Source organism: Barbus barbus (assembly GCF_936440315.1).
Source record: "Barbus barbus genome assembly, chromosome: 39".
NCBI lineage: Eukaryota > Metazoa > Chordata > Actinopteri > Cypriniformes > Cyprinidae > Barbus > Barbus barbus.
In genome coordinates, this window is record NC_136717.1 from 16,634,193 (window position 1) to 16,659,430 (window position 25,238).

Genomic DNA, 25,238 nt, shown 5'->3' on the forward strand with positions numbered 1-25,238 from the left:
TGCATATAACACATTTGCAGTGCAGTATCTGCCATAGGGTGACAGTTCTCATTTTTGCAGGGTGTCTGGAATCATAAACCACTCTCAGGTCCTCGAAGTTGGCAGAGCTGGCTGTTCACATCCATTTGCAGTGGCAGAAAGCAGCATCAAATGTAAATGTCCTTTGCTGGATGCGAGAGATGATGAGGAAGATATATGGAGCTCTTTCCTCTCTTTCTCTTGTTTATGGAGCGTAGCTCCAATGTGCCTCTTTGCACATTCGGCGTGGAGGAATCTTCCAGCAGATTTTGCTTCATTCCACTTCGAAATGGCCGTTTAATCAGGGGGAACTAAGCACCAGGTGCTGCCCACTTCCCATTCCTCACTGCTGGATGGGCATCACTTTTCCTGCCTCCCTATACCAAAGCCAAACAAGCGCTCACTCTCTCTGTGCCAGTGATATGTGACATAAGGATTTGGGGGACAGTTATAGTTGGTTCCTCTTGGCGCTGTGGCAAAGTTATGGAGAGGTTGTGCCAGGATTGTCTGGCAACGAGTTTACTTATTCCCCCTCCGGTGAGCCGAGAGGTAACACAGGATATGGGTAAGTGAGTTTATGGGGACTTGCCAACAATAATTACCATCAAACCAGCCGATAGCACAAGAAAGAAAAAGCTAATGGGAATAGCAGTACACCGAGACAAGAAGGTGGCAAGAAGCTGTTTTCGTCTTTTATGGGGTTTTTTTTTTTTTTGGGGGGGGGGTATATTGCGGTCCATCTCCAGGTATTCCCCCGCCTACCATTTCTCTTGTAATTGGTCCAGGCATTGAGAACAGTCGGGAGTGAGGATGATTACAGGGCAGTGTTAGGATGGAGATGAAAGGAAAGATGAAACGTGACCCCGTTGACCCCTGGACCTGTCCTCCTTTGGCCCACTCAAGGCAGTGGCTACAAAACAAGGGGGCACTAATCCTTTCCAGGTGTTGCTTAAGCTTAGCGGGCACACACAGACACGAATACGTGCACATGTACACACGGTACTGCGCAGTGGCAGGTCTCAATACAGCAACGGGACAGTGGGAATGCAGGTGGCAGCTGGGATACAGGGCGGCAGAGGAGGCATAGATGCACACACACCACAATGCTGTAATCCTGAAATATTGATGCTCTGTGCCATGGCTCATTGCAGGGTGCCTTGGCAATTCACCAGCTCCCTGCGGCACACACAGGCTGGAGACACCAGATCCACGTATATTGAGTTTCACTTTGTTATATTTATTATGTATGTACATCTCTCATGCCAGATCAGAGCCAGTGGTCCAAGTGAAGGTGTTAGCCAATCATGATGTACTCTGATGCACCCCGGCCCTCCATTCAGCCACCCTTTATTGTAACCTGATCCATTTCGAGCTCAATGGCCGGACTGTGGGGGGGAGGAAATGAGTCCGGTCTTATTCCAGGCCAGAGCAGGTTCACTTGGCATCAATCCAGCCGGATCATATAAAGGCTTTTAATTGGGTTTCTTGTATTAGGGTCTTGTGGATTATTGTGGTGATAAAGACAGCCTGCAGATCGGGGCTATAGATTCCAGAGCGCAATTCATGTTCCAGCAATTATGTTTGTTTAACAAAGTCCTATTCATTAAGAGACACCGTCCTTTGTGAAGTGAATTTTTCATGGTAGTGGTAATCGCATTTGTGCGTGACACTCACAGTGATAATCGTGGCTTTGTGCTGCTTTTATTTATTTATTTACTCTGTTTATTTGTTTGTTTTTCAGAACGGAGTCTGTGGCTGAGAAAATGCTCACAAATTGGTTCACTTTTCTGCTATACAAATTCCTCAAGGTAAATCCGTGTATGTGTGTGTGTATATATGTTGGTACCACATATTCTGGTCTGGGCAGCCTAAATGTAATGATTAAGAATCAACCATTAAAATTGCTGAAGAATATTCAGATTAGCAGTTGGCCAATATGCAAAGAAAAGAGATCAGTCACCTTCAAGGTCATTTGGCACATGCACTGTTGAGCACAGAGGAATCAAGTGAAGTCCTGCAGGAGCATTGGCAGTGATTCACTGCAGGTGTTTGACAGAGAGTGTGTGCGTGTGTGTGTGGCTTGTGTATGAATATGTGTAGGTGTGTATGTACATCTGTATGTTAGTGTGCCTGCATGCACTTTTAATCAAAGAGGGTTTAAAGTTAGCCTAGTCTTGCTGACTTCAGCGTTTTTCTGTTCCTGTAATGAGACAGTCGGCTTAGCAGGTGATGCTCAATTCTACATATAGCACTGTGGCCGTCAGCACCACCGTGGTCCTCTCTAGCACTTGTCATTAATCTCTTAATAAACACATCTGCTGCAATCAGAAGTCTACAGAAATTTCCTGAATTCTGGAATGTACAAAGAGGCAATAAATTCTGGAAGTCAAGGCTGTTTTGTCCAGTCTGGTTTAACGGATTAGACCTGAGTGAATGAAGCCGAAACATCACTCGAGAGCTTCATTATTCATTTAAGCTCAAATTGGACTCTACTGTAAGAGAAGGACTTTATTGTGACCTCATCTATGCAGAACCATAACATTATTACTGTAGTCACAGCACATTGATTTGAGTATTACTGAACAGTGCTTGACCAGCTGCCCAGACCACTAGTCGGTTTTACAGTCCATTTCTTATTTCAACAAGCATATTTTGCCCAAATTCAGCTAGAGACACTGCACTTCAGCTTAATTTCTAGTTCAGGGATCTTCAACAGGGGGTTTACCAATTGTTGTTTGATCTTTTGTGTTTTTTTTTACATTTTCTTTTTTTTTTTAAATAGTTAACAACCTAAATGTTTCATTGTCCCTGCCACATTAAAATGTATGTAGTAAAATTAAACCAATGTTCAGTAAAAATAAAAATTATTTATATTATTTTAATGGCTTTGTGATGTAAATGTACAGATGTGGCCATTAAGAATGCACATGTTTTCCTACGGCATGCCGCAATGTGTCATAATCATAACAAAATTTTAAGCCAGGCTAAACATGCAACATTTTTTACAATATTTAACAGTGGGTCCCAGCTCTGTCTGTCCACCAGTGATCGAGTTTAACTATTACTGAAATCCATATGACTGATATTGTTGCGTCAGTTGAAATTGACACACTAGTGCCACAACTGTAAAGCTCCTTTCAAAATGTCTATTACTGTTACTGAATGAGAGAATGGCAGCCCACATTCTCTGTAGGTTGTTGGTGTGAAATTTAAGCGAGTGAAAGTGTCTTTTTTTCCTTGTGAAGGAGTGTGCCGGGGAGCCCCTCTTCTCTCTTTTCTGTGCCATAAAGCAGCAAATGGAAAAAGGCCCCATCGACTCTATCACCGGAGAAGCCCGCTACTCACTCAGTGAAGACAAGCTCATCAGACAGCAAATTGATTACAAGACTCTGGTAAGGCTCTGAACCACAGCGTGGATGAAGAAAGGAAAGAGGAGCAGTTTTGGAGGGATAGAGAAGGAGAGGAGTAAATAAAATAGGAATGAAGAAAAAGACGAGGATAAATGGGTGAGAAGGAGGCTAAGGAGCGTGAAAGTATCCAGAAGCAGACAGGTGCGGAGGTAGATAAAAGGGTAAGGTAATTTGTTTGGGTTGACGCAGCATGCAATGCCCACAGTCTTCACGCCTGACAGGGAACATACAGGCTTGTTATGACCTTTGACCTTTGACCTTTGTCTGCTGTCTTGTGGTGATTGGCAGTGTTGTGTTTGGCTGGCCACTGTGACAGGCATGAGCTAAGCCTGTGTTGTCAGGGCTGCACGTATGCCAGGACGGGCTGTTTACTGGGACTGCACATCAGGAGGGTAATCTGTATTCTGTGTGAAACTAAGAAACGAAAGAGGAGGAATGTGGCGAATAGTGTCATCGCTTGGCATCCGACCCATTCCTTTGAATACCGCACTGATTTGATGACTGTAGGAGCCGTTTCAGCTTCATCATTCTGTCCTCACTTCCAAAACACTTAAAAGGCTGCAGACTCACCACAATACAAACCACTACCAATAGCATATTCTCCCTTCCCTAGAAAGATATTGACGACATTTTCCAGTCAATTAATTTCTTACACAATAAGATATGATTGGTTATGTTATACTGACCAATCAGCATCCACAACATTTTAGCACTGATTTGAAATTCTTCATACTATTTTTATTTCTTCTTCTACACATATTTCCTGTAATAACTTCAGGGCACCTAGATACAGATCTGGATTAAAGTTTGGTTTTGTTTTCAATGCAAAAGCTTTTCTGACAGTGTTTTTTAGTCCAAGAAAGGGCTTAGCGCTGGCCTTTAATGTTTAGAGGTTATTCTGTGGGGAAACACGCTCTATCCTTTCTAAAGGTCTGACAAAGCCTTTCCTTACAGCCCACACACAGTGCATTTAATTGTATTGATTCTGGTTTTGGTCCTTCAGGAGAGTCCATTATACTACTGGACTGTAAGTAAATTAGCTATTTTGCAGTGTGTGGGTATTTTATCATAACAGATGCCAACAATGGCCTTCACAGCCTTTATATACCAACTATGAGCTATGCAATTACATCTGATGATGATGACAGTACCATTGGTGGCGTTAATGACGGCTATCATGGGAGACAGAGAACCTAACAGGAACTAAGATGAGGAAAATTAGTGTGTTAATTGCATACATTTGCAGGCTGAGGTGAGTGAGGTGACGGCTCCCTCAGGGTGGCCAATGGGCTTTTACATTTGCGCCGTTACACCTGCTGACTACGTTCACTAAAGCGCACCTTTACAGATTTGACTAGACAACTGTCATCCATTAAAGTACAATCTTTTAGGTGTTAAGCATAGATCCTAGATCAGTCACTATGGCCTCAGTAGATGTTTACTGCACATGTTACTCTTCATATAGCTTGGTTAAACCTTTTAACAGAAATTTGTTCTCATGATTCTTCGGCTCTCATACACAGATGCATTTTAGCATTCTTTAAACTCTCAATACATTTCAAATCATGCAGAAAGATCATTTTACAGCCACATAAATATTCATGTGTCTCCCACACGTGTGCTAATTGGTGTAATTTTGTTCTGTGTTGTGTAGGTGGTGAACTGCATGCATCCAGACAATGAGAAGAGCTCAGAGGTGCAGGTGAAGGTGCTGAACTGTGACACTATCAGCCAGGTGAAAGAGAAGATCTTGGACGCCATCTACAAGAACGTCCCCTACTCGCACAGACCAAAAGCCTCTGACATGGACCTAGGTATGACTAACATTATGCTAACATTAGATTCCTTTACCCTTTAAGATCTGTTTTCCTCATCAGCCCTTCATTTGTTCTTAGACAGGAGATTCAATGTGTGAATCAATGACATTGACTTTTGTGGAATGATGGGTCAAATGAAGGTGATTGGTGCTCATTATATCTATATCGGCCTGTCTCAAAATCTGTTATTTGACACTTGACAGACAGGGTCCAAGGGCATAATCATGATAGAGGTTCCAATAATAAAGTCCATAAATTGCCCCTTATGGGATTCGAACCACTGACCGTGGGATTATTAGCCCAATTCTTTAAAGCCCGGTACACACCAAGCCTACGGTCGGCCGTTGGGCAGTTTTTGTTCGTCGGCCGACTAAGTTTTCTCAGTGTGTTCCGCACCATCGGCTGAAGTTGGTCCTCGTCTGCTTTTTTTCGGCCGATTTGACATGTTGAATCGGTGTCGGAGCTCGTCTGATCATTCTGATTGGCTATTCAGCTGGTGAACCAGTGTGCGAGAAAGGCGCAGAACAGACGTGTTACTTGGCCGTCGAGTGTCGGCTTGGTGTGTCAGGGCAAATTTGGACCCAGACGCTGCCGACGTGAGCAGACCTCACAGTCTGCTTTCGTCGCCACTAGTTCGTCTGCGTCGGCTTTGTGTGTACCGGGCTTTAAAAACACTCCACTAGCAAAGACAGTTGGCATTCGCTTTTTATCCAAAGAAACATGAGACAAAGCAGGGTCAATGCACCTATACTGTACCGAAGTGTACACAATCACATAATGCCAGCTGAGGATCCGTGTCTCCTCTGGAATTTGAACTTCAAACCTTTGGAACTACAATTATGTTGTACACACACCTTCCATCTCCAAATTGCACATTTTGTTATTTGCCAGACACTTTCTTATCCAAAGCCAAAAGCTTACAATACACTAATATCAAAGATGGTCCAAGATACCCCTTTTCTGGGTTTAGTCTTGATCAGCAGTGGTAGAACGTACAAGTAAACATTGATTTCAAAGAGCATAAAGTTCATTAGAGATGCCATAACTATAAAGTTCATCAGTCCTGGTTTGTAGAGTTTGAACTGACAGCCTATTCATTTACAACCACAACACTTTAATAACTAAGCTCTTCCCGCCCCCCTTGCATGTGTTGAACATGCATGCTGATAAACAAATATCAGCTGTGACAGTATGTGAGTTTATTTATACACACTTAATTGACAGGTGGGAGCATCTCACAGGTACTGGGAAAAAATTGGTAGGCTGATCCGTGCAGATCTATTTTTCCACAAATTCCAAATGAGAATCTGATTGTTTATGCTGTACACTGCTTCCACACTATTTTAATTATTTTTTTAGCATATTTCTCAAGTCATAGCCTAACGCTAGTCTATCCATAAGGGATTAGGACCATGATAAGTGAAGAAATAATTTTACCCTCTTTGACAGTCTCTCTTGTGTAAAATGCTTTTATTGGCCCCGGAGGGCGAGCGTGTTGTTTTATTATTGTTTTATTAGGGGGGAGAATTGGACGATGTCTATGGGACTGTGTGTGAGTGTGTTGTAAGATAAAGCAATGGGCGTCCCTGGTTGAGAGGAGACATCTCGGCATTCCGTAAACGGATCTCAGGGTCTCCTGAGCCCCAGCACACTCTCTGGCCCTGATCCGGGGGCCAGATAAAGATAATGGGTAATAGGAATGAGGTAGCCTCCATCTCCGCAATCCCTCTGAGACAGATTGGACCGGAGTGTTTCTGTCCCTTGCCTTTGTTTTTAATTCTCTCTGTCACAGTTCCCTGAGGGCAGGTAAGGAGGGACGGAAGATAGAGGGAAAGAATGAGAGAGTGATGCAGACAAATCAGTGCACTTCAGCCCATCTCAGTCTCTATTTTAACAATCTCTTTGGCTTTATTCTATATCCAGCTACATCCTGCTGTTCTTGCTTTCAGCCCTATTTTATTGTCATTTCTATTCTGTCCTTTTCGTTTCACTTTTAGTCTTTTATGAAGTTTTTAGGTTTTCTCACCTTTTTTTTCTCACATCATTTTCTCAAATGCGGAATTCGTGGCCTAATGGTTAGAGAGTCGGACTCGTAATCCAAAGGTTGCGAGTTCGAGTCTCATGTCTGGCAGGAAATGTAGGTGGGGGGAGTAAATGTCCAGCGCTCTCTCTACCCTCAATACCATGAGTGAGGTGAGACCCTTGAGCAAGGCACCGAACCCCCAACTGCTCCCCGGGCGCCGCAGCATAAATGGCTGTCCACTGCTCCGGGTGTGTGTTCACTGCTGTGTGTGTGCACTTTGGATGGGTTAAATGCAGAGCACGAATTCCGAGTATGGGTCACCATACTTGGCTGTATGTCACGTCACTTTTTTCACTATCATTCTTTTATTCTTTTCGTTTGTTTTTCTTCTAGTTTTCTTTTTCTTTTAGCTTCTATTCTTCCCTCTGTTTACTTTTCTGTTTGCGCTTCAAGTCAAGGCTCATTTGCATGTTTATAGACAGCACTTTAGTGAGATATAAAACAATGGTCGGGCCTCTCCTGGAGATTTGAAGTTATTCTCATCACCCAGAGGCATGTTTCATCATCTTGCCTGTGATTGCTGTTTTGCCTTTCTGGTTGGGATCAGAGTGAAAGATAGCATTAGGCGGCGTGAAGAGGCCTCACTCCTCTAGCGTTCCAATCATACATTCATTTGCAGTGGAGGGGAGTTAAAAAAAAGAATGAGAGAGACGTCTCTCTTGTTCCTGGCCATGTTATCTGTACATCACATTGCAAAGGGATGTGTTTATTTCATTCAGCACTGATTCCCATCGCATCGCCGTTTTACGTTGCTGATTTTGCTGAGGCTGCAGACAATGGCTGGTGGGGAGGGTGGGAGAAAATCTTTGAATTTTGTTGTGCATCTCTAGTGAGCTCAGTAACTCACTTAATGCGGTCGATCGGGGCCGTTTGGGCTCAGAATGCTCGACCCACTACAGATGAAAAAGGAAGTGGCTTTCAGCAGTGGCTGTAATCATGCCCATCGATCCACTGGCCACGAAGGCCCGGCTCTCTAACAAAGGGCAGAGGGGATTCATTTACCTTTCCTTTCCTTCCTCCCTTTCTCAAATGCTCCTTCACGTACCCTTATTTTCGCTCTCGTTTTTATTTCTTTCTCCTGCTCTCTCTCAGTATAGACTTTGTCCCTTGCCTCTTTTTTTCTATTGTTCCTTTTCATTTTTAAGTTTAAAAAAAAAAAAAAGTAATTTTTTAGCTCCACTTTTTCTTTCAAAGCTGAAGAGAATAATTTTTAAGATTACTGTATACTATAAATAGCAGAATATTTATCATCACAATAGGTGTGTCTGCTTGAATGTGAAAGTTTAAAGTGGCATTGTGCATAGAAAATATTGCTTGGACAAAAACGAAAGAAAAATAATTGCTGTGGTTTGCTAAAGTTTTTGTGTTTGGAATACTTTCTATGTCCAATTAATATTCCGAGACAACTATACAAGTTATTTCACTCTGTAAACAGTTAATATCTTTAATCAGAGATTAAAGGAAATTATGGGTTTTAATGTAAGATTCCGTGTTCATCTACATACATATTTTGTAAAGCTGCACTTTCAAAATTACTTTGAGTATTAATCACTTGATGTTGTTATTGTATTCTTGTTGCAGAGTGGCGTCAAGGCAGAGTAGTACGAGTCATCCTTCAAGATGAAGATGTTACGACAAAGATTGAGGGTGACTGGAAAAGACTCAACATGCTGACTCACTACCAGGTAATATCCTGTGTATGCAGTATACACGACCAGACACGTTTCCAGGTAAACTTATTCCTGTAACGAGGTGTTCCGTTTTAGATTTTTATACAGTCAGAGGTCCAAGACATGAATGCTTCAGAAGGGGTGCATTCTTTCTTCTTTCTATCATCCCTACAATCTACTTCAGGGCTTCTTGTGAGAAAAATTGTTAAAGGTTGTTTGCTGCTTTAGACTGAAATCTTTTTCAGTTAGTGAGTATAGAAGGATATCTGCTGTCACAAAAGATTGTTTTGAGCCTTTGAAATCTATCTTAAATCAGAAGGAGGACGAGCAATTGTACCTGCTGGTTTCTATTTAAAGCAGCATCTCCAGATGTCCCAGTACATTTAATCTGACAGCAGTGGGATGCAGGTGCAGGTGGATCTGTAGCTTGACACCCAGGTTAGATGATCTAGCTAATGACTTTTGATAAACAGCTCTCTGCGTGATGTGAGTTTTGGCGTGGGCTTTCAATAATAGCGCAGATTCTGACAGAGTAACTAATACTGGAACAAAGAGATTTGAATGCGAGATGAATGTCTTCTATGAAGCTCAGAAGTGTAATGTTCTATTTGTGTTCGTCTCAGATGCAACAAGGAATCTTTATGAGGTGATTAGCACAAAAAAAGGATGAGCAGAGAAAAGATAATCTGTGATGGTAATTGCTTTTGGTTGGTGTGTCTTAGTTGATCTAGTTTAGGGAAACACTGTTAACATTCATTGGATCTCAGCCCTATCGAACACTTTTATGCCCCTATTGACCTCTATAATAGGGTGCAGTCAAGGCACCTTCAGGTCATTTAGAAAAACTAATCTGACTGACAGATCTTCAACGTGGTGGACAGGGACCATCGAGTTTCAGGGGTCAGGTATGGCAATGCTGTCTCAGCAGGGGACTGATAAAATCGGTCTATCTGCAATTATATAAACACTCAAAATGTGAGAACTGGGAGGGGCAGTTTAGGGTGGAGAGGAAACAGGCGGCACTTCATTACGGTGTAAATAATTTCCTCCATAAGCCGCCCTCCAAATGAGCTTTTCGGGAGAGAGGAGTCTGCACAGTACTTAAATTAAATGTCACAGGGCGGCGCATGGGTGTAGGGCTGCAAGCGGCAGGATGGATTAGCTGTTGATTGGAATCGGAGATGAGATAATGAAGACAGACGTTAATTCATTTTCAGTCGGGGAGGGCATGCTATCCTTGACAAAAAGCTATCAGAAACCCTAAGCCTGTTAGAGTTGCTGAAGAGGGGGAAGAGACCTTCCTTGAGCCCCGTAGCATCTTCCATTTCTTCATTTATGTCCTTGCACCACATATGTGTTCATAACTGACTTCCTTTTCATTTCTAATAGCACCCAATTCCCTTGTTTAGTCTAGTATACAACATGAAAAGTCATACAGTGTCACACTAAATCATTAAGGATCCTTTGTGCATTTCGAATGTATATCTCAAGTCATCTTTGATACTTTCCTCCAAATCGAGGTGCTACAAATGCATCTGGCTCTGACATGAATTCTTTGATGTCTTCTTAGGAAGCTTCACATTGGGTTGTGTAAGCCCCATCTCGGATATCTGACATGTCTGAATGCTATCAGGAACACAGAGACTCTCTTAAAGCGTAAACTTGCCCGCAGAGGAAAGATAAAAGAGAAAATCTCTGCTGTTTTCTAAAAAGCCCCTTTTCAGGGAAATATAGCCCTTGTTTGAAGTCTCCTTTCACACAGTCATTCATCTATACTGAGGTGTAAGAAATATGTTTGATTCTGTTGAAGTTTGGACAGCTGTCCTCATGGGCCGCTGCAGTAAACGAGGATGACTTCATGTCGAGTTTGTCCGAGGAGAAAAGAGGTTAAGGGTGTAAGAATAATGTCCTAATGGTCGGTGAAGCTCATATTCTCCCTTCTGCTGTGGTTTGGGTCCCCATGCAGTTCTGAGCCCACATCATCTAGATCTACACAGTCACCTCAATTAACCCTGTAAGTGCCGCAGGCATCCAATGGCAAATTATGTGGATGGAGGGATGTGTGGTTGGGGAGTAGAGGCCCCCATGTGTTAATTGAATTTGGCTTGCTAAGGCTTATTGTGGTTAGCAGTTGCTGAGGCATATAGTTAAATAGCCCGACCCATCCCACTGGAAGGGACTTATTGAAATGGAAGCAGATTATCCCATCCCATCCCTCACTCATGCGGTTTAACATTTACCTAGATCGGAAATAAAAGATTTTTAGACCAATGAACCAAACTCTATGCAACCATTAAGGTGCTGAAGACATCATACTTGTTTTTTAAAGAAATGTTGTGTACGAAAATCTTTGTTTTTTTTTTTTGTCCGCAGGTGCCTGATAATGCTGTGGTAGCTCTCGTACCAAAGCAGGTCACCGCATACAACTCTGTAAACAATTCCACTGTCTCCAGAACCTCTGCTAGCAAATATGGTTTGTGTTTCTCAACTCCTTTTCTAATTCTAAAATGCATCCATATATCCGGGGGGGGGGGGGGGGGGGGGGACATACGGCACACTATATAAAAAAATAATCAACTGACTAAAGTTTCTACAGCAGGATAGGGTATCATTCCACCTGAGCTGCATTAAGAACAGAAAAGGAGTTTAAAAAACAGTCTTGCCATCTCACAGGGAGGTAAGAGATGTTAAATGTGTAGCGTCTCAGCCACTCACAAAAGAGAACAGGAACGAAGCTCAAACGGAATTACGTGGAGAGAGCCGAGATAGTCTGGCAGCATACAAAGGTAAAAGCAGGGAAAATGAGTCTCTTTGCACTTGACTTCCCTCCTGAGACTCTGAATCCATCCCTGTCATTCTCCCGCCATCAGTTCCTCGTACGATTGGGTCTAATAAAGCGCAAGATCAAAGCTCAGGGCTGTCCGAGCACTCCCCCTACACATCAAATAGACCATTAATATCATCTCATCTCCATATACTTTCCTGCACTCTAAATGAGCCTTAAAGAAGAGAGAGAGCGAGTGTGACAGATGGGAAAGATAGAAAGAAAATGCCATACATCACTTCACTCTTTCAGAATTAGGTTCAAACGACATTGAGGTTCTTCTAACAGGTTCAGCAAGAGACACGTTTTGAAACACCTGGAAAGACATTTTGTGAGACCTTTGTGAGGCTGCTTATTAATTAGATCTCTACCAAATATAGGCTACGTTCACACAGTCAGTGCTTATAATGAACAATTTGTGCTTCAGACAACTAGATTGGTTCATACAGCATATGTCAACACTCACTCTCAAAATTTGGTCAAGTCTTGAATAGCCACACCGAGATCAGTGCCAGGGAAAGAAATGCAAATATACATGCGCAGTATCATTCCTTGTTTGTCATCCTCTCTGTTCTTCTTTTCCTGAAGGTGTTATTGTCTTTCTTTATCAGGATCCTCCTCCTCTTCTCTCTCTCTGCTTCTTTACCCTGGAGAGATTGATTTCTGTTGCATCTGCCACTGTGAACCGTTTTTTTATCTTACCAAATCAGGCCTTTGCCAATCAATTTTTTTTCACACTGTGTAAACATTCATTGAGCTCTTGTGTTTTTTTAAATGTCATGGCTGATCTCTCCCTATTGGCTGAAGCATGAATATTTCATCTGGCCTGACACCTGTTCGATTTTGTGTCCGCCAAAGTGAGCGAACGCGCACGTTCGCCAGAGAGAAAGTGCACAAGAGAGCAAGGGATGAAAAATTAAGCATCCATACGTTCTAAATGATTCATATCCAATCTCGAGTACTGCACAACAAAAGGCAATGTGTTTTGTACAGATAGGAACAGATTTGAACAGCTGCATGGGACATTTGTCAGCAAGGAAGATTGAGGAGGAACCGCAATCTGATGGGTCTTTGTCTTTTTCACTCCAACAGAAAACATGATCAAGTACACGGGCAGTCCGGACAGCCTGCGTTCCCGCACACCAATGATCACACCTGACCTGGAGAGCGGTGTCAAGGTGTGGCATCTGGTGAAGAACCATGAGCATGGAGACCAGAAGGAGGGAGACCGTGGAAGCAAGATGGTCTCGGAGATCTACTTGACTAGACTGTTGGCCACCAAGGTAAGCTGTGCCACCATGTTTAATATTCCAGCCGTTAGACACATGCCAGAACAGATCTAATCCTTCCTGAAACATGCAAAGCTTCTAGAATGAGATCAAATGGCAAGATTGTGGAGTTAGTGATTGTCGCAAGAGGCCACAGTGTCAATTGGTTCATGTTTAATGCTGTTTGCTCCAAACTCCAGTTTGTCTGTTTTTTTCCATTAGTTTCACACTGACAGACTTGACGTCACAGCATCAGCAGAGCTGGTAAACAGGCACTTGTTTTGGTTTGAATACAGATCTCTCACTACCAGAAAAGCATAGTGCTTCAAGGACATCAGGAAGCTGAAGAAATGGAATAGAAGGTTTAGTTTGATTAAGTAGGCATCACTATTACTAGATCATTGTTCAAATCTGTAACCCTTAGAATTGTACTTTAGCACTCAAGTTATCTTACACTTTAAACCTCAAAACAAATAACTGGAAGATCCACAAAGAGATTCACAAAAAAACAACACAGTTGTGATTTAGTGTTTGGTTAAACTTGGATGTGAAAGCCCTGTCCATGTTTTCTTAAAGGCTGGGAAACTGAAGTACTGGCACAGAAATCTGCTTTTTGCAGAACTGCATGTGTCTGTGATTCTGACCATCAAGAAACATTCCTGATGTAACCAAGCAGGAGTTTTTTTCAAACACATGCACAAATGCCCTAGTGATTACCCTACTCCGCTTGCAGACCGAGTGTCATATTTTTAGATGGATTATTTCTGTGAAATAACCAGTTTATCGCAGACACCATCTCTCTTGGTGAAAAATGATTGGTGTGACAGCACAGTAATTGACTGTTTGGCTTTCACCCCTGCGATAAATACCAGTGATCTGCCTGGGGTGCTGACGCTTTCAGCATTCGGTCCATCAGTGTCTCTGAGGATGGGTGAGCTTTACCTTTTTCCATCTCCCTCCATTATGCCAGGCTTTATTTAATCTTTCTTCCTCTACCGTTCTGTCTTCTGCACTTTTCCCTCCTCTTTCTGTTTGCAATTACACAAATGTTCTTTCCTCACCTGTCCGGAACGAGATCACTTGAAGTTTAATGCTTCTCCGACTGCCTGCCTGTGTCTGATAGCATGCTTTTAAGTGCGCTATAATGACCAGGTACATTTCAAACGCCTGCAAATAGCCACTTTGGTTTCTGGGCGACTAATGATGATGTCAGTCGTCACACAGGATGACACCTGTCAGAACCCTCGCAGCCATCCCTGTTGCCAGCCTCCTGCAGCTGTCGCTGCATTGATACAGGGCGCGAGTGAGAAATATGTATTTTCATCTTCATAGGGAAAAGATAAGCTGTCAGGGATCTGGGACACAGTAGAATTATTGTCGTGATTGTCAGCTAACGGGATTTTTTTCTTCTTCCCCGTCGACTCTTGCTGTCTGCTCAAACGGAAATAAGATTTTGTGTGCTGTGCCTTATGCACACCTCATCCGGATGCGAAGCCGGTGCTGGCTGCGAAATACGGGTAGCGCTTTTTGATACTTTCCTCTCTCTCTTTCGCTCTCTCTCTCTTCTGTGCATCCTATCAGTTCTTTCATTACAAGTGGATTAGATTCTGTCATCTTCTCTCCTTCTTAGACTCGCTGCCATTAAATCAAATTAGGGTCAATGGTGCGGGGTGGACGTTAATCCATCCGCACAAAGCAGCTTAGGCAGAATCGCTATCATTACGTGATATTAAAGGTGAACTTCAAAGTAACACTTTCACTATCAAAGAGCTTGATTCAGGAACGCTGGTTTCATTGGTGGGATTACTGACAGATGGCCCACAAATACTCATAAACACAGATAACTGTTCTGAGGAACACAGCAGCTCATGTCATTGCTAAACATCAGGTCCATGCAGGGTCTTCATTTATGGCCTGCCTCTGTAATGCTGATATCACCAGAGTGTTTGTCATTTAAATAAAGCATAGGACAGAGTGAATTGGATGGGATGGATGGAAATTAACCCTGTTCTCCATTGATTTGTGGTTCCTCAGGGCACTCTACAGAAGTTTGTGGATGACCTGTTTGAGACCATCTTCAGCACAGCACACAGAGGAAGTGCCCTTCCTCTCGCTATCAAGTACATGTTTGACTTCCTGGATGAGCAGGCTGACAAGCACAACATTCACGACCCTCACGTCAGACACACATGGAAGAGCAACTGGTAAGAGGCCTCATACGCACATATTATATAATTTTGAATAATATGAAAAGTAGGTCCAAAATAGGTCTATATATGATACAACATAAATTAAAATGAAACTAAAAGCTATGAATGAAATGAAAAACTATACTAACAGACTCATAAAAGCAGATACCTTGACACTGCTACTAATGTAGCTGTAACCATGGACATCACCATGGAAATGAGTATGAGAGAAATTAATAACGCTCGTTTCCAAATTAATTTCACCCAACCAATTTAGAGGCACGTCCCCATGGTGGAAGGGGGTTGTGGGGGTTAAATAAACAACTAGCAGATCGAGTGAGAAAGGAAGAGGGAGTGGAGTGGATGAGAGGGGAAAGGAAAGCTTGGCATTACATTTAATGAGTGGTAATCTATCATTAGCCTCTGCCAGCGTCCCATCACGCACCACCCCAAAGGGATATGGGGGATGAAGCGATGATATTGATGTGAGGGCACGGCAGGGGGGCGGTGGGTACAGTCCCTCTTTGCTCTGTTTTATAGACCTAATTTCTCCCCCTCTCCCCCCGCAGTGTGTTCCGGGGCCATTTGAGAGCCTTAAGTGTTTTTGGAGAGCACAGAGGGTCACTCTTGCATTGCACATTAATGGAATCGTTCTCACAAAGAGTGGAACGTTAAATAGCGATTTATCATCTCACACTCATCGCCGGGCATTACAGCCCGATGCCACTGCAGCGTCTGTGATATTTTTTAATGCATGTGAGAGGGTCTTCTACAGGACTAATGCACTGCTACCCAGCTTTTTGCTGACAACTAATGTCTCTCACAGAGAATGAAATAGCTCCATTTTCAGATATTGTGCACAAAACAACAGGCTCAGCTTTATTGGTACCGCTAGATGTGCTGCTGCCACCACACAGGCCGTTAATTGGACCAGAGCCGTGGGTGCGGCATATTTGCTGTCTGTAGAGGATTTTAACACTCTAAAGCTAAATGCTTTTGGCCATGAAAGCACAGGCATAATCACTATTTTGTTTACAGCCTGTTAGTGTTTGCTCATCAATTCTCTTTACCAATTATTATTCTTGAAGTGAAATTATTTGTGCAGGGTGCAGTGAGGGGTTTCTCGTTTTGATTGATTTTGCAAATGAGAGACTTCCAGACAATCCAGATGGCAACTTAAGATGTCCAAGTCTCTTCCTTATCCTCTTATTTGAATGTGTCCTACACAGACAAACACTTCTTTAATATTAATGGCGAGAATAACAGTCTAGACTGGCCAAATCGAGTATTTCAGCAAAAAAAACGTTAATCTTATTCATTTACCACCCATAATCAAGCACATTTTAACCTTTTTAAGAGCTATTTTAAAAACAGATTTTTGACCATCTGATTCACATAGATTAGGCGAATATAGTGCTAAAACAATGCATAAAGCAAATGCAAATTAACACTGCTATCAGTGGGTGCAGTTCTTTCTGTGTGAATCCCATAAACATCTAGACTGACTTTTATCAAACCCAAAAGGATTCATTCAAACAAATCACAACCTAATGATGGATTCCCCAGTTTTGTTACAAATCTCTTCTTCAAATGCATCAAAGGAAGCCTCAAGCATCAGATCTTTAACCAAAGCCAGGCAGAGATGGATTACTGATGGACGAGGCTCTTGTGAATCATCCATCATGCCATTGTCTATCTTGTGACTGGGCGAGGATTGGGCGGTACAGCCTGTCAATCAAAGTAGAAGTTGTCAATGCAGAGATACAGATAATCAAAGCAGTTTGTTTGATGTAGTTAAATTAACTCTCTTTGTTGAGCTACTCAAAATGTAGATGACCAAAATGAATGCTATTGCTTTAGTTTTGAAGGGGCATTCAGACCGACAGTGATTTGTAGCAACAAACAACTGTACGTCATTGTTTTCAATGAGTTGGAAACAGTGACAATGCAGCATAGTTAATTCAAAAAAGTTAAACTATGCAAATGCTCAGTGGTGCATTGCAGCAGCTACCAATGTGCTATTCTTCTGATGCCGTTGCATACTTTAGTCAAGCTGAGATGCATTATACATTATGCTATTATACATACAGACACTATGACTAGTCGATTGATCCAAATTGCAGTCACATTCAGGGTTGTTCAGCTATTTTTTGTTGGTTATTTCAGTAGGATTCCACACAATCGGGAAGATTTTCCCATGCGGATTTCACAAATTGGTCAACATGGTGGACCTTTCTTGCCTGTGAAATTTGGCAGAAGTTTCACTGAATTTTGATGATGTGACCGCACATTTAAATCCTGTAGAATTAGGTTCACCTCAATTAATTTCACCTGACCTCAAATGCATTTCTAGATAAACCTCACTAATCAACTAGTTCAAACATTGAGATACACAAGACATTATTTTAGGCACTTTATTGGACATAAAGCAATGGTTCCCTACTACATCAGAACCATTTCGCGCGTTACAAATATTTCTACCTTTACACAAAAAACAGACAGAAGAAACCCAAAATACTGACAGAAGAAAGTGAGGCTTTTCCCAGAGAGGACTGCGCTGAGCTGAGTGCTATATTTAACTGGGATCTAGTCCATCCAGACATCATTCCCATTTCCCGATCCACTCACTCTCTCCGCTGAGAGCTCTCTAAAGTATGGCGCTTTAGACACAGCCTGCTTTTTGTTCTGTGCAGAGAATATGATCTTCACAGAGGTCAGCTGTGGCAGGTTTACGAGAGTGTCATCTCGTTGTTAAAGCATTGATATCCTTTTGATAGAGTGCAGATAATCCCAGTTGATTCTCTCTGATTAATTTGGGAGTCATAATACATGGTTTGCACTCCAAATCCTCTTTGGTGCAGTTGTTATTGTTGAATGAATTCAGAGGGCAACAGAGAGGAGGCTGCTATGGAAAAGCTTTTGTTGACTGTTTTCTCTCTCTTTTCCTTTGATGCAAAATTTCACTGCAGTGTCCTTTCTTATTCCCTCGTCTCCTTTCTTCAGTTTTTGTTATCTAAGACAAAACTAAAGCTGTCTTGAAAACTAATGAGAACTCTGCAGTTTCAGACACAAGCACACAAAGTCCCAGACCAAACAACATCTGGGACCCTCGAGACGTGCACGCACACTCCTAAGGCCTAGGCTAAGTTGATTTCATTTTAGCACAAATGGGCTGGGGTATAAAGTGGCCTTGTATACGTCTATTGTTTTGGACAGGTGCACAATTGCAAGGCAGCACTCGGATACAAACAAACTAATATGAGATGTATTAGTAAAGCTCTCTGAGTTTGGCGCAAATACTCATGGTGCCATTTCAGACTGGAAAATTTTTCTCTACACATCTAAATTAAAATAATTTAATTTATCAATATCATTCCAGTATATATTCAATATGTGTTTAGATCATTTAAAAGCTGTCTGTGGTTTCATGAAGCCACTGCTTCCTGTTCCAAAACTGCTTTCTTGTGCATTAAAAGAGCTTTTGAAAATAGAATGCCATTAAAACATTCTCTGCTCTCCACAGTCTACCTCTACGGTTCTGGGTGAATGTGATCAAGAACCCACAGTTTGTGTTCGACATCCATAAGAGCAGCATCACGGACGCCTGTCTGTCTGTGGTGGCGCAAACCTTCATGGATTCCTGCTCGACGTCAGAGCACCGCCTGGGCAAAGACTCCCCCTCTAACAAGCTGCTGTATGCCAAGGACATTCCCAGCTACAAGAGCTGGGTGGAGAGGTGAGCAAGAACATTTCTATGTTTATAAGTGATTGAACAGACAAACCCAAAGACTGTCAATCACGGTATCTGGTGGACCACCACAGCCTGACAAACCCATATCAGAAAAAGTAGACCATGCGCTTTGCATGGTTCTAAGGTCTTAGAGTGAAGCGATTGGGTAGAAACTGCTGCATTGTTTTAATGTATGTATGCGTGTGTGTGTGTGTGTGTGTGTGTGTGTGTGTGTGTGTGTGTGTGAGGGAGAATGATAGACTATATGTAAGGTGCACTTGTGAATGTTTTTAATCAGAGGAGATGCAAAGATACAGTGTTTGTGTGGGTATCAGTGTGAATAAAAGCCCAGTATTTTATGTCCTGCAGGTATTGTGTGTGTGTGTGTGTGTGTGGCTGCTGGTAATCAGACTGAAGTGTGTTGTAGAGCTCCAGGATGATGAATTGCAGCTCTATTGTAGTTCAGTAGATCTTCTGGGTCTAGCCAACACTGCACCAGAGCAATTAGTCACTGTTTGGTGAGAGAGACAAACTTTTCTGCTTTTCCCACAATCCTCTGAGTCAGAAACTCTGCATTCAACAATGCCAAGAAAGGAGAATCATGGGTAAAAGCAGCTAAAGAACTCCATCTTCCTATATGCAATGACTGTAAAAAGCTGCTGCTGTCTAGTAGGTAGTTACTCTGTGACCGTTAATGTATGTAGTATATGCCATTCACATGGCTTCATGGTACTTCTCGTTAACAGTTTTTGGAATGCTATGAGTTTTAACATACTACTCTTTTTCCATACTGGCATTTTTCGCATACAATATAGTAGAGATTGTCTGACCCGACCTGATCCAACCCGAGCGGCAACAGTTAAATTTAGAGCCCAAACCCGACCCGAACTCAAATTTATTTATTTTTCCCACAACGAATAGCCAATTTAAAAATGTTGTATTTCACAATTGCATGCAACGGTCAGCCTAAATAAATACATCTAAAGTTATAGAATCATTGAGACTTGGCCAGTTCACAAGGCAAAAGAAAAAACATGAACCAGTTATGAAAGCTTATGAATATCAGGTGCAGCGGTCACATAAATTCTGCAGTTTTTGAATGGTTGTATACGACGAGGCGATAATTCTTCCACCGTGCAAATTATGGTAATTCTTGTCAGTTAAGGCTCGTTAGCATTCGGCCTGCTTTAAATCAGACACAGAGATGCAGTGTGGTAAAATCACACTGTATTTCGGGACACTGAAAAAGTATTTCGGGACCCGTGGGGCTCGGGTCGGGTCGGGGAGCAGACCTCTACTATATAGTATTGAATTAGGCATGATTCTATTGTTTTCTGCTCAATTCAGCACACAGTGCTGGTCTATTCAAGCCCACCGCCCTACAGTAAACAGCTCTGATAAAACTCATCAGCGCCGTGTGTCTCTGCTTATGCATGCTGACCCTCAGCCTCTGACTAACGTGTTTATTTGCCGTGAGGTATTAGAGGCTGCAGGAGGAGATGGCTAGCTGGCAGACGAGCGTGATGGGGAAAATGATAAGACTGTAATCATGCTGCCAGCTCACATTCACTACAAAAGAGCTGAGATAGAGAGAAAGCTCATTTTCATGTATTAGCTAATGTGTCACACATCTTTAAGGACTGAAATCATACTAAAACGTGCCTACTGAGGTGAGAAAAACCTGCTTTAATTATAGGGGCTGACATCGACATGTTTAAACCAGGTAAAATACGTTCTCAAAGATACATTCTTTGTTCTGAGTTACAGCTCTCATGTTGCTCTTTATTTGGTTGTTTTCGGTAATATTCTGATAGGTGACAAATCTGTGCGAATTGAGACGATCCTTTTATTTCCTTTTTGTCAGATGAATTGAGAAGAGAGAGTTACAGATTAGAGATGTGCACCATGCTGAGACTCTCTCACGCACACATACAAGACTGCAGGGCACATGAAGAGGGCCAGGCTAAAATTACCCAGCAAAAAAGACAGCAAGAAAAGCGAGTGAGTCAAGGACAGATGCTGAAGTGCTGCCTTTGAACCTTTCATGTCTTCATAAATGCAGGAGTTGATCTGTCTTAGGGGAAAGAGGTAAATCAGGCAGCGTTTGGTCAGGGTGTTTTTGGGGGAGAGTTAAATTCATTGTCGGGGTACCATGCCCTTGAGAACATATTCATATACATCATCTTTTTATAGGGTTCAAATGAAAAACCTAAAAATATCAGGTCTTATATTTATTATATAAGGTCAATTTATCATATAAGGCCATATAAGGTATATTAAAACTATATATATATATATATATATATATATATATATATATATATATATATGAAATATGTTAATTACAATATATATTATAATTCTAATCTCTATTCAGTTTATTTTTAAATGCCATTTCCAGTTCTTCATTATTATTTCTGTAAAATTCATGGTCATTCATTGGTCAGAAACTGTAACAACTCCGTATTTAGCCATTTGCAATACATGCACGATACGAGAGAATAACCAGCATGGACTCGTTCTGGCTGACGAACAGCTGACATTTAAACGTGGTATTAATTAGTGCCAGACGAGCTGCCAGTCATTAGCCTTGGGAAGGAGAGGACACAGAGAGAGAAGCTAAACTCTTCTAGGGGAGTGTACCTGTCACTGGAGAATAGATTCCTTTGGGAAGGCCATACCTGGAGATTACAAACCCTCACTATCTCTCTCGTTCAACACCATGCCATTCTCTCCCACTGATGCCCCATGGTGCATTGCAGCACGTACTTGCCACTCAAGGTCCTCACGGGAGCCTGAAACAGACACGCTCACCACCGGTTAGTCAGTCAATGTGTTGAGTCCAGGAGTTGGCATGGTGCAGGAATTAAAAATGTAAATGACCTGCCTTAATTAAAGAGTCTACAGAGCCGCTGCAGCTGCAGGTGAGAGTGACTGATTGCTTTTCTTCCACTCACTCACACGCACCAGCCACCCAAAGACAACAGATAGTGTTGCTCTGTTCCAAAACCTAGTGAGCTGCCTACAGAGACAGCATTTTAAGGCATCGTGGGTGCTCACCAGGCACGAAGGCTGTTCCAAAAGATAGGCATGTTAATTATACTGCCTCATAAGATACCCCGTAGCGTCACATGTATCCTCCATGAAAAGGCAATCCCAGAATGCATTGACGAGTTGAGTGGAAAAATCCAAGGTGGTGAATGAAGCAAGATAAATATGGATTACAATAACCATATTTCATACAAAATTAAAATTATGGATAAAAATGTTTGTGTGCACTGTTTATAAGCTTATTAGTGTATCACAGCATTAGCTTATCAACATGGTAACATCAAACACAATTGCAAATTTTGACGTTTCTAGAGTGTTCCAAATCACATACAGTATGACTGTTGCAATGCTGCCTACCATGGCAGTGGTTTTGGAAGAGTACTTGTATCTATATTAACGGTGTGCTTTTATATGCACATTTTGTTTTGGATGTGCTAGAGTGTTTAGTGTCAGCATATGCGTGGGACACATTTATTCAATATTTCCTGCATCCTATAGATTCTGCTGATCTCTGGAAAACTTTCAAGGACAGAAGCTCATTAAGACTCAGTCACTCGCAGCTGTACTGCCACAGAAAGTAAATGGCGAACTGATTGGAAGGGGCGTGAAAGCTCTCACTCAGTGCCAGAAATGACCCTGAAACATGCTATTCTTATTCTACATTAATTATAAAAAGACTTCATATAAACATGCCCTGTCACCTGTCCAAGTTCTAAATGTTCATTAAATAACCTGTGCTATTTCTGCTTCTCTACGTTCCTCTGCAGATATTACTCCGACATTAGTAAGATGTCTGCGATCAGTGATCAGGATATGAACGCATATCTGGCTGAACAGTCCCGTATGCACATGAACGAGTTCAACACCATGAGCTCCCTCAGCGAGATCTACTCTTACGTGGGCAAATATACAGAAGAGGTATGGACCTGTTAAATCGCCAAAATGCCTGTTAAGAACATGTCCAAGATATATTCTACCCAAAATAAGAACAAATAAAAGTGAGAAGTGCAGATGAGAGGATATATGTGGTTATTTGGAGGCATGTATAACTGATGTGTCATCTCCCTCTGGCAGATTGTGTCTGCGCTGGAGCAGGATGATGGTGCCAGGAAACAGAGACTGGCCTATAAGCTGGAGCAGGTGGTCGCCTTCATGAGCCTGGAGAGCTGAGGACCGCATTTCCCAGAGTGCACTGGGAGATCCATCAGAAACCGAGCCGTGCCTGAGTGAAGACCTGTCCATCTATCTCATCTCTTCTGTTTGCAATCTTCCCACAAAAACAAGCATTTGCATCATATTAGCTCTGCTTCCTAGAAGAGTAGAGATGGGAACTGGAGGGTGGGCGGAGGAGCCAAGGACTACATTATCCATGATGCAGTAGAGTGGGTGGCCTTCCGGCTCTGCTGTGTAGAGGAGGGGTGGCTGCCTATGAGTTCCACGTCACTGCATCCTCCATCCTTCTCCCTGACTGGAAAAGAAAAAAAAAAACATTTCTGTTGCCTTCAAAATTTAGCTGATAAGCAGAAATCATGATGTTTGCTGTCAATTTGTTCTGACTTTTATGACTAGGGTAGTGTACGACACTAATATAGAGTCCAGTTCATTGTAGTACCTTTATTAAACACTGAAACGCAAGACGAAAAATGGTACTGCATGCATCGGAAGAATGCAGTCCATTCGGGCCATTTCAAAAGACACAAAACACTTCGAGGACACTGAATTTACGGGACATGCAAGATCATTTATACGCTTTGATAAGAGAACAATCAAGCCTTGAGAATCCCGACTGCTTATTCTCACTTTGAAGACAGTGAGGTTTGTTTAAAACCCTCGGCGTTTAGAAGGAAGCAGCAAGTTAGTGCTTCAGTTCTTTTGTCTCTTCCGGGACCTTACTTGACAGTGAAACAAAAAGACTAGACCATCATCTTGTGGGATCATCTTTCGTCTTCACCAATTCACCCCCAGCCTTCATTTCGGCATTTATCTGGCTTGTGCACATCTGAATTTATCCTCTCTTAACTAGATGAGTGGAGGAGAAGCCAAGGTTCGACCCCCTTAGAAGCAAGCACACACACACACACCTCTTCCAGAGAGCGACGCCTTCTCTCTGTACTCCAGTGAGGTTGCCAGGACCTACGCTGTGCTGCAAGAGGACAAAGTAATCTTAACAAAAAAAAAGCACATTCAATAGGTGTCTCAGTTCACACATCCAGTAGGGGGACTTTAATTACAAACTATCCTACTCAAAATAAGCCGTTAAAGGGGGGGAATGGTGCGTTGTTGAAACTGCCACAGGGTCCCACCCAAACGAACACTCTGAAAGCCTCTAGAAAAACCCAGACGTGGACAAAGTTGGTCTGCAGAAAACCAAAGGAGCCCAATTTAAAAAATAGCAAAGCGAATAAATTACCCCGGAGAAAGCGAACACAAGGCATTGTTTGTTTTATGACCTGCAGAACGAAGCTATCGCTCTGTCTGCAGCCTCATATTTGTTTCTGTCCATGATTCTGTGCGCAGCACAGAGGCTGTACTGACCCTTGCGTGTCCGTGTTCGGTTATTGCACAACTGGGAAGGCGGAAAGAAATCCCGATCTGAAGTTTAAGGGCTTGCTGTAGTTTAAGTGTTGCTGGCGGCCTTGAGAGAAGAATCTTACCTGGGCTTAACGACTCCAAAAGCAAACGCATGGCGTGACGAGGACGTAACTAGTATTGGATGTAACTTTGACCAAGAGAAAGAAACAATTTAGCTGCCCACCTTTCCTCTGTCCTCTGAACCCTCTTTCCCCTTGACAGCGTACCCTATGTGGTGATGTGAATGTGTGGAGAATCTGCCCAGGTCCACCTTGGGTGCTTTATTGGCTTTTTCAGCGCATGTATTTCAATTTAAACTTCAAAAAAAAGAAAAAAGGAAAACAGAAAAAAATAAGCCTTGCAATTGATGATGTGGATGTGTTCTTTTCTTTCTTTTGCTTGGAAGAACGAGATGGAAAAAAGTGGCTGTCATCTTCAAAATTGCAACTTCTGTTAAGGTGGAACCTTTATCCTGCCCTTCCATTTAACTGCCATGACCATGTTTTGTGAATGTGTTAGATGCTAATAAGACTAAGGTGAAACCTTAAGCAGATATAGTATATACCCTTGCATGCTGACCTATTTGGATGATATGAAATGAACTGCC

At 42.3% G+C, this 25,238-nt stretch overlaps 1 protein-coding gene across 2 annotated transcripts in view; it reads left to right on the plus strand.

The window, feature by feature from the left end:
* plxna4 (plexin A4) overlaps positions 1–24,952 on the plus strand; it is a 210,270-nt gene extending 185,318 nt beyond the window's left edge. For both annotated transcript variants that reach the window (XM_079398683.1, XM_079398682.1), the window contains exons 23-32: positions 1,760–1,826; positions 3,264–3,410; positions 5,083–5,242; positions 8,910–9,013; positions 11,372–11,471; positions 12,915–13,105; positions 15,125–15,294; positions 18,803–19,015; positions 22,828–22,978; positions 23,135–24,952. In XM_079398683.1, coding sequence (XP_079254809.1) covers positions 1,760–1,826; positions 3,264–3,410; positions 5,083–5,242; positions 8,910–9,013; positions 11,372–11,471; positions 12,915–13,105; positions 15,125–15,294; positions 18,803–19,015; positions 22,828–22,978; positions 23,135–23,230 — 1,399 coding nt within the window. In that variant the 3' untranslated portion in view covers positions 23,231–24,952. The remainder of the gene's footprint in view (positions 1–1,759; positions 1,827–3,263; positions 3,411–5,082; positions 5,243–8,909; positions 9,014–11,371; positions 11,472–12,914; positions 13,106–15,124; positions 15,295–18,802; positions 19,016–22,827; positions 22,979–23,134) is intronic.
* Positions 24,953–25,238: the final 286 nt, after the last annotated feature.